At 44.7% G+C, this 10,741-nt stretch overlaps 1 protein-coding gene across 1 annotated transcript; it reads right to left on the bottom strand.

The window, feature by feature from the left end:
• Positions 1–260: 260 nt before the first annotated feature.
• Positions 261–1,208, bottom strand: LOC146869346 (zinc finger BED domain-containing protein 5-like). Its single transcript, XM_085635170.1, has one exon. The coding sequence runs from the start codon at positions 1,206–1,208 to the stop codon at positions 261–263; it is 948 nt and encodes a 315-aa protein (XP_085491296.1).
• Between the last annotated feature and the right edge of the window lie 9,533 nt (positions 1,209–10,741).

Genomic DNA, 10,741 nt, shown 5'->3' with positions numbered 1-10,741 from the left:
TCACTTGCAAGCAGCTTTGCGTAATCTGACCTCTCATTTGTCAGAAACACTTTAAGATCCTCCCGCAGCTCATACACACAAACCAAGACCTTGCCACGCGACAACCACCGGACCTCCGTATGAAACAGCAAGGTTTTATGCTTCGCTCCCATCTCCTCACACAAAGCTGCAAATATGCGACTTTTCAGGGGTCGTGACTTTACAAAGTTTACCATGCACACAACATCATCCAACACATGAACTAGGTCTGCTGGTAAAGTCTATGCTACGAGGGCCTCACGGTGTAAAAAACAATGCGTAACAATCAAATCTGGATTTCTTTCCTTCACTCTGCTTACAAAGCCTTTGGTGCGCCCGACCACGGCTGCAGCTCCATCGGTGCAGACACTTGTGCAGTTTTCCCACTTAAGTCCTCCTTGTTCAAGGTATTCTGATGTGACCCGAAAAATTTCTTCTCCTGTTGTTTTTTCTGGCAATGCCTTACAAAAAAAGAAGTTTTCTCTAATTGCATCACCATCAACAAAACGCACATTGGCCAAGAGTTGAGCATGTCCACTGATATCAGTAGACTCGTCAAGTTGCAATGCAAATTTCTCACTGATACGGATCTTTTCCAAAACCACACTTTCGATGTCTGCAGACATGTCATTAATACGTCTGGAAATTGTGTTGTCTGAGTGAGAGACTTTGGCTATTTCCTTAGCTGCTTCAGGTCCGAGCATCTCCTCTACAATAGCTTTGCAGGCGGGAAGTATTAATGTCTCTGCCACAGTGTGCGACTTTTTTGACTTGGTTATAAGTTCAGCAACTTGATAGCCAGCTTTAAGAGCTCTTTCATTTACCTTTGTGGTTTTTCTCATGAAAGTTGCCTGTTTATCCGTGTTTTCACGCAGGCGAACAAAATAGTCCGCATTCTTGTTTTGAAGCGAAGGGTGTTTCGTTTGGAGATGGCGTTTAAGTTTGCTTGGGACCACAGCACTGTTAGCTAGCTTTTCACCACACACCACGCACAGTGGAGTTGGTTGGTTTGCATCTCCGGTGACAGTAAATCCAAATGAAATATAGCTTTCGCTATATTGCCTTGTGCCAGAGAATTTGCTTGAGCTAACCATCTTTGCTTTCTTTTGATCCCCACTCATACTTGGGCTCTCATCTGGCTCCAAATTTTGTTCAGAGTCCAGTTCTTTCCTTTTCAAAAACGTGTCCATCACTGCAGTATCTCACTGTCACTCAGTACTAGGCATACACAAGGACGCTGCACCTGCAAGTTACCTATAAAAGAAATTTAAGATTTGTATCTATAAGGAGCAAATTGTGACTGGATGGTTTCTCAGAGAGCCCTTGATGCCAATTTTGAGGTTAGCAAGTGCTTTAACTACAAACGTTACGTCTGCCCAATTCATTAGTACTCATTGTGTATTAAAGACTGATAATGAACCACAGTACTAGTATAACGCTTGCTCGTCTAGTCTGGAGACAAAGGTTAGTGCTGCTACAACCCATGCGGAATTCTCCAAAGATAGTTAATTTATGCAACAGATATTGGGTGACCATGTAAATTAAACAGACACTTTTGTAAATACATCTTGCCTCAAGCAGCGTGGTATTGTCATATGTGTATTAAATTGATGGAAGCCTGGCTGCATCACTCAAAACTGCTCTCTACCCACAGACTAGGTGCGCAATAGCTTTCCTTGATACATGCAAGCTTATGATCACACCATACATCTATTCCACAGGAGTGAAAACCATGGACCACATCACAGAAGCACATCTGGAACTCACTCAAGGACATGCGCTGAACCCCTCATACTTCAGCTTTAAAAAAAGACCTTAAATCTCACCTTCTCAACAAATACTTTGGTCAATAATTACCTCCTCTGAATCTACTCTCTTCTTCCTCTTTACTGATGATCCTTTGTGTCCCCCCTAGCTCTCTCCTCTCCCCACATTACACATCCACCCTCTTACCTGCGACCTGCCCCCCTTTCTACCCTCTCGCCATGTCCTCTTTCCATTTCCCCCTCATCTTTCTTCGATCTCTTCTCCTACGTTTCTCTCTTCTACTCCTTAACATTGCACCCCTCCTCTTATATTCCTAAGCGTTGCATTTCACGTTACTCTGCACAAGATTTTTTTTTTGGCCCCCCCACATTACTGAACTGGTTGAGCGCAACCTGGGTGTTTAAAAAAAATAAAAAATTGTATTACATTTGTAAAATTGCTTTACCTTATTCCCTCCTCTTGTCCTACCCTTATTCCCTCCTCGCATGTACATTTTCTTTCCAATGGCCCTTTTTATTTCTAATTCAATTGTGTTATTGACTGTCTGTGCTTTGCCCAGAGCAAATATGTTATCTCTTGTTCTGTGTCTGCTCCTGTAAAGCGCTCTGATGCCCACGGGTCTAGCCAGCTCTATAAAAAACCTTTCAAATAACATAAATAAACTAACGTTAAAAAACGACGTTAATCATGGACCCATGAGCATGGCTCTCCAAGAAGCGTGTGCAATGGAAACCTTTGCATGGGTCCAACCATGTACCAAATAAATGAGGCTCTGCACCAAGGTATGGGACTCCCACCAAAGAGTAAGACTCCTATCCGAGGACTGAGTCAGGGTGAAAGATGTGCGATAAAAGGCATGAAACCCAAATACAATGAGGGTGCAAATGAGTGAGACTCACCTCACGCTGCACCTGCGGCCTGGTCTGGATCCGGATGCGGTCTCTCTGCAGTGCCGACTCCCGCCGAGTCCTGGTCTCCGTCCGTCTCCTCCTGCTCCGGTCCTCCTGGTGACTCGAGTCACGACGTCTTCTTCTCTCCGCTGCTGCGCACACTGCGCTCGGGCGGGAAGGAAGTCGGAAGATACTGCTCTGTGATAGGTCCAGGCTGGAGTCTGGACCAATCACAGCCCGGACATCAGAAAAGTGGAGGGTGTCCCCCTGAGGAACGCCAATCAAACCCCCCCCCCCATACCCAGGATACAGTCCGGCGCCCGCCGCCCGGCCTAGTGGGGGAAAATTTGACATTTTAAAAAAAAATCTTTCGAATGTTTCAATTTTTCCCACGTTTTCCCACGGCACACCAGGCAACATCTCGCGGCTCACTAGTGTGCCGCGGAACAGTGGTTGAAAAACACTGCTGTAAACAGCTAGAAAGGAAATGGAGAGACAGCCACGAAACAACTGTCAGGACCACCCCGTGGCACTGAAATGCTACCACAAGCAAATGATAGACATCAAGAGAAGAGAGCTAGCTGAACGCATCAAAGGGAGCTTCAACAGGTACAAGGAGATGTTCTTGATCATCAAGGACTTCACCACACCCTCGACTTCTATCAACAGCATCACCACTTCCCAAGAACTCTGTGACAACCTGTCAAACTTCTTCCACAGCAAAATCGCAAACATCTACAGCAACTCCGCACACCAACCAGACCCATCGATCTCATCACAAACCTGCACATCACCAACCAAGACGGCCCCCTGACAGAATGGAAAACTCTCATGAGAGAGGATACTTCGATGATAATGCAGACCATCCACTCTGGAACTTTAAATATACCCATGTACCCATGTCCCCACCACATCTACAACCTTGGAGCATCACTCATCAGCACCGCCCTCACCCACATCATCAGCACCTCTATCACATCCGCCACATTCCTGGAAGACTGAAAACATGCATTAGTCAACGCCCTCCTCGAGAAGCTGTTGTCTGATCCGAGTCAAGTGAGCAACTTCCGTCCTATTTCCCTGCTCCCGTACCCAGCCAAAGTGATAAAGAAAGCCATCAACAAGCAAATCACAACCCACCTTAAACAACACCATCTACTGGACAACACTCAATCAGGATTTTGAAAAAACGACACAGCACAGAAACAGCACTCATCACAGTCACCGATAACATCTAGACCATTGTGGAACGCGGAGAAACACCAGACCTGATCCTGCTCAACTTCTCTGTGGCATTTGACACGGAATACCACAACATGCTGCCGCAATCTCCAAGCAGCTCCTACACAGGCATCAGACAATCCAGAATGCCGCCACATGACTCATACTCAACCCCCCATGCTGCACCAACATCTCACCCCACCTCAGAGATCTCTACTGGATTTCCATTCACAAAAGCATTCAAACTTCTCACACACACATACAAAGCATTGCACAATACTGTGTCAGCATTCCTGAATAGTTACATACACTTTTACTAGCCTGCCAGTCACCTACGCTCAGCCTCACTCGCACTCACACATATCTCTAGCATTCACTAAGCAGAGCAGGAGGTCATTTGTTCTCTTACATCACACCCAGAACATGGAACGCACTCCCATCACATCAGAGCCTCATCTTCTCTTCTGGAGGTTCCGTATGAAGCTGAAGACCTGGCTCTTCGAATTACTCTACGGGGACCACATACCTGCTCAAGCACCTTGATATCCTCATGGGTGATTAGTGCACTATACAAATCGAAATAACATACCAATATTGAAATTAAAAATATAAATACCATGGCATTATGTATTGTTTACAAACATATTGCTCCAGTGGATGTTGATTTTCCTTTAATAACACCAACCGCAGCATAATTTTTGTAAACAATATTTGTGACACTATATGTGTCCTTAGATGGCTAGCCAAACCCACATGCGCACTGACAGCAGTGCAATCACTTCCCCGCCGTGACTGTCATCCCCATGGCCCCACCCCCAAGACTGGGCCTTTAAAACTTGAAAAATAAAACGACATAGAACTGTTATATTATTGTTTTATTTTTCAACTTTTGAAGCTGCTGGTGAGGCAACGCTCCTCCGCCATAGCAGAGGAGCCGCTACTGATCCCTACGTATATAAGCGGTCAGCCCACCACTGCAGTAAAACTCCCTAGTAAAGTTCTGCTCATCTCTGTGAAAGTGAAAATGTCAGACTTGTCCCAGTTAATAGATCTTAGATTTATCTGTATGTTTTTGCTATACAGCATTATGTCATCAGCATATAGCGAGGTTATGTGACTGTCCCCTAACATATATCCCACAGTGAGATTAAAACTTTCAGAGTCACAAGAGCACAAAAGTCAGCATCTCTAGCACAGCAAGCACAAAAAGTGAGCACGACACTGAGCAGCCAGGACTAATGCTGCAACTTTCATCAACAATCACACAGCAATTGTGTGTCCATTACCTGCCAGAGAGAGTAGAATACGCCAGTCATACCATTTTCAGGAAGTATTACCCATTCCTCACTTACATAGTACTTCAAATATAAAGACGCATTCCAGAGAATCAAACACGTTTTGGGCATCAAGAAACAGAGCCACAGCGGAGGGGGGGATCACTATTGAAGGTATGGCTTCAAGAATAATGAGATGATCAGACTGTAAAAGTAACTTTTATTCTTCCTGACACTAGCTACAATTGGTCATTTGACTCTGGCTGCTGTGTGCTGCATCGGCACATGCCACGGATCTCCACTCACAAGATTCCACAGGCTATCTAGACCTAAATGCCCGATTGATTGAGTCACTGGCTTTTTTTGGACACAGATCGAAGCGCCCGCACCTTGTGTGATTTCCATCCTAATTCCAGATATCTGTATCTACAATTCTGTTTTGATCGAGTCGCTGGCATTTACTAGAGACCACAGGTCGGAGTGTCCGCACCTCCCTTGATCTGTATCCCTTTTCTGAGATCACACAAGACCGCACACACTGCTGTGGGCCTGCAAATCTCTACTACGCATTTACGTGACTGTTTGAGCTGTGCTATTCTCCAGATTGCCAGCCATCCCCACCCTCATTCGTGCACCCGGCTGGGTCCTATGTGAGTATCCTTCCCTTTTCTTTATCACTCGCCTGTGGCACACCACCTTCTCACGGCTGCGCAATTACTCCCTCAGATGTACCTACATCTCTAGGTCCTGAAGAGACCCTACATTGCACTAAGGGTTGAAACGTCGTCTACAAAGTACTAAAGCGAACCATTAACCAGCGCTGTTAATTATATATAGTCGCGGTCCATATTATGTATATTACAAAATGGCCGTCTTTATAATATTTTGGAAACCAAGCACAAATGTCACAAATATGTCACCAACGTTTTAGGTTCCAGTTGCACTGGGGACACCTCGCACAATTATATCATTTCTTTTTGTATATATTTGATTAACTCCTTTCTTTAAAACAATTAAATAAAATCAACTGTGATAAAATAAACAAAGGAGTATATGGTCTTTTCTCCCTCTAACATCACCCTAACCCTTTTAATTGCAATTGTGCATACCCATATCAGTATAGATTACTATAGTATTACACAGGAACCCTTGTTTCTGTTAATAATTGCAACTACCCCGGTTCCTCGTGAGTAGGGTCCCCCCTTGTATCTTGTTCTCGACAATTCAGAGAGCGTCAGAGGTTAGGGGCGCCTCGGGCCAGATGTGGATGCAAGTGGTGCATCCGTGTCTGAATGACGTTCCATCAGAAGCAAACCTTCCATTATTCACCCAGCAGATGGAGTGACACTACAGGTGCTATGCATCTTCCCCTCCTTGCAAAACTAAAACAGATGATTCAGCAGTACAAACGAACCCCCACACACACAACACAAAGAGAACAAGACTTACAATACAAATAGGAGAACAAACACTCACACTCGAACAAGGATTGACCGGTCCCAGGCCAACTGATAATACTAAGAAAATACAAATTCTTTCCGTTTCTCTGGAAGCGCGCTCATCCCGGTGCCTCGATGATCCCCTCTACACTCCATGGGATTGTAGATCTTACTGCAGACCTGGAAGGAGCTGTATCACCTGTGTAGAGAGGCATTCCATTCTTCATCTGTGTGGACAACACACCCTCACTTGTATCTGCACTGTGATGGTCTTCATTATTTGGAACCTCCAGATGGAGCAGGACATTGTCTACATTCTGAACAATAACATACTGTTCAACATACCACTGCATTGGCATTCTCAAAATGGTGGTGACCTGAATGGGCTCAACTCCAATTCATATCTTCAAGACCAGTAGGAAACCAAACATGAATGAACTCTCCCACAAGGGATGAAACTTAACATGAACATGAATGAACTCTCCCACAAGGGATGAAACCAAACATGAATTAACTCTCCCACAAGGGATAAAACTTAACATGAAAGAACTCTCCCACAAGGGATGAAACTTAACATGAATGAACTCTCCCACAAGGGATGAAACTTAACATGAATGAACTCTCCCACAAGGGATGAAACTTAACATGAATGAACTCTCCCATAAGGGATGAAACAAAACATGAATGAACTCTCCCACAAGGGATGAAACTTAACATGAATGAACTCTCCCACAAGGGGTGAAACTTAACATGAATGAACTCTCCCACAAGGGATGAAACTTAACATGAATGAACTCTCCCACAAGGGATGAAGCTTAACATGAATGAACTCTAAACTTAACATGAATGAACTCTCCCACAAGGGATAAAACTTAACATGAAAGAATTCTCCCACAAGGGATGAAACTTAACATGAATGAACTCGCCCACAAGGGATGAAACAAAACATGAATGATCTCTCCCACAAGGGATGAAACTTAACATGAATGAACTCTCCCACAAGGGAGGAAACTTAACATGAATGAACTCTCCCACAAGGGATGAAACTTAACATGAATGAACTCTCCCACAAGGGAGGAAGCTTAACATGAATGAACTCTCACACAAGGGATGAAACTTAACATGAATGAACTCTCCCACAAGGGATGAAGCTTAACATGAATGAACTCTAAACTTAACATGAATGAACTCTCCCACAAGGGATGAAACTTAACATGAATGAACTCTCACACAAGGGTGCTTTCAGAGATACCCACTTTTTTCCTACTCTCCCTGTACCTTTGTCTGGTCGTTTAGACAACGCTTTCTTCTTTTTCAACAACAATAGCACCAACAATGTCCCTTGTTTACACTCTCTCGAGAGCTGAAATTGTGTTAAACATGTTACAATACAGGGGTGGTCCAGACAGAAAGTGTAGTTGCTTGCAAGGCTTTTTACAAATTAATTCCTCCACTGAGTGACACCGGAAGACCCTCCTTCATAATGCGATTGTATGCTTGACACCGCGCCTAACTAGGAAACGTGACAACTTTGCAGTCATGACCTGGGGTTTATTACCTTTCAAAGGCAAGCCTTTGAGTGCTAGCCATCCTTGAATAGTCTTCATGCCTCTTTTTATCCTGGAACTTCACAAATGAACGCAACTGCCATTGTTTTTTTTTAGTTTCCAGCCAACAAACAATCGATAATTCTTTTATCTCATTAAGAACAGGGTCCTTCTCCATGGTTAGACTCCAATTTCACTCCGTGACCTCTCCACCAAAAAAGCCTTGATCTGGTGACCCTACATCGCAAATGGTAATGTGGTGATGTAAAAGCTCGCTCTCATGCCCATTTTCCTGTGTGTCACCTACAACTAAAAGTAAGTGTAACAATACAATCAGCTTTTTTTGTAGAGATTTATATAGCGCAAACTAGATCCGAAGACATCGGGTATCAGAGCGCTTTACATGGCACCAGTTTCGTTACAGATGGACACATTCATTTTTGTTAGGCACCAGGAGATGAAGTGATTTGCCCAGAATCACAGGATGTTGAGCATTGTTACCAGACTCGAACCCGGTTCCCCAGCTTTGACGTCGACCGCTCTAGCCATAAGGCTACATCCTCTCTCCAGCTTGTTGGTAATTGTTTACATTTCAATCGCGAATTGAAAAGCTTGTAATTTTAAAGTGAACCTGGCAAGCCTACCGGTGAAGACTCTTCCTCGCCCACAAGACAGTACTTTCAGTAAAGGTTTACGGTCTGTGCTAACTACAAACTTTGTCTCCCACTATAACATCCACTAATGCTCTGTGGCCCAAGCACATACAAGAAGTTCCCTCTCAGTGGCAGAATAATGTCCCTCTGTTTCACGCACGGCACTAGAACAAAAGCCTACAATCAACTCCTGGCCATCAAGTTGTTGCAATACACTCCCCAAGCTCACAGTTACAAGCGTCAACAGCCATGATGCATTCAGGTGTGGCTCCTCCATTAGGGCGGAGGAGTGTTGCCCCACTGCTTTCTCGCAGTGCGAGAAGCAGAAACATAAAATGGTTCTCGCACTGCGAGAAAGCAGAAGGGTTTGGTTGGGATTGGGCAAGACTGCTTGAAAGCAGGGGAGGAGTGGCTTGCCCAATGCTGTGGGCCCTGACTGTTTGGTCATGTGCACTCCCTCTTTTCTTAATGTAGGCTGCTTGCAGCCTACATAGAGAAAATGGCCTCCCCAAAGGCACCCGGCTGGGCGCCGTCCTCACCAATCACAACGCTGCCATTGCAGCGTTGTGATTGGCTTAGGGGAGGGGAAGGAGGCTGCCTGTGGCTGCTTCCTGTTCAGGAGAGCAGCAGGAAAATGTGGGAACCGGCCAGGAGCTGAGGCGGTGCAGGACCCAGTAAGGTAAGTTTAAAAAAAACATGTATTAAAAACCCCCGCCTCCCCCGCGTGACCCATTCCCACGAGTCATGCCGCCAACGAATGGACGCATTGTCTTACCCATCATAAAAATATTTCAGACAAAGTGTACACACAACCTGTTCCTTGAGTGATTTGAATACCGCATTCTGCTAACAGTTTTCTTTAGTAAGACTCTCCAAGGCTCCACCTTGCTAGAAAATCTCTCAGCAAACTTAGAGTAGCTCTCTGTGATACTAGGAAAGAAATGAATTGTTCCCTGAAGGCTGGTTCAGGTGCTTCTGTTATCATTTTCAAGTGGAACAATCTTAGGTGGTATATCTTATTCTAAGATTTTATACCCTAGATATTCCACCTCACAACATTAAAATTTGCATTTTTATAACTTCACCATCAATACATTTTTAGAGAGAACTCGGAGAACCTATTCTAGGTTTTCATCTTGTTGTTTTTTGGCACCTGCCAAAGACCATGATGTTCAGAACAGTGACATCCACTCCTTTCAGTGTCTCCTTTACTATGTATTGAAGCACTGATGCGGCAGTGGCATGGCGAAAGGCGCGCACTTGTATTGATACATCCTTCTTGTGTTACACAGGCAGTCATCGTTTTTGGACCAGGAGAGGTTAAGAACTCAATCACCCTTGTTAGTGATGCAGTACCTGAGAGGGTACACAGTTTCTATTATCAAGGGGTCAAATTAATGGAAAAATACAACTGGGCTGCACAACTTACTAAGTTGCTAATTGAGCCTAGATCTAGTGCTAGTCTAAGACTGTATAAAAGAAGGTGTTCAAGCTCCATATCACAAGCCCTAGAGGTTTATCGGGCAAAGGCACAAAGTGCTGTGCTATGGTGCCGCAGTCTGGGGTTGCACTGACTCTCCAAGTGGCTACTACTGAGAATAATTCTGTGCAGAATCTGGTCTATGTACCGACTAGCTCCCCTCTTATTCCCCTCTTTTGTGACTTAGAACTCAAAAGAATACCTGACCTGGCTGCACTTGAACGTCTTGGGTATGGGGTCCACCTTTGGTCCATGCCCGAAGTTAGCGACTGTAGAGGTTCCCTTAGGGACCTAGTTCACATCACTGATGCCAAGAGAGCACCATGGATCAAATTTGACTGGATGCGTAGGTGGGGTTCACAGAGATTGTGGGATGAGCCCTACTCCCTTCGTAAAGTGGAGCTCGATGGCTTGGAATCTTGCTACTGTGCGTTCATTCATGCACAATATGC

This window comes from Triturus cristatus, chromosome 1_1, assembly GCF_964204655.1.
Source record: "Triturus cristatus chromosome 1_1, aTriCri1.1, whole genome shotgun sequence".
NCBI lineage: Eukaryota > Metazoa > Chordata > Amphibia > Caudata > Salamandridae > Triturus > Triturus cristatus.
Note: the sequence above shows the minus strand (reverse complement) of the source record. Positions and strands in the feature narration are given on the sequence as shown.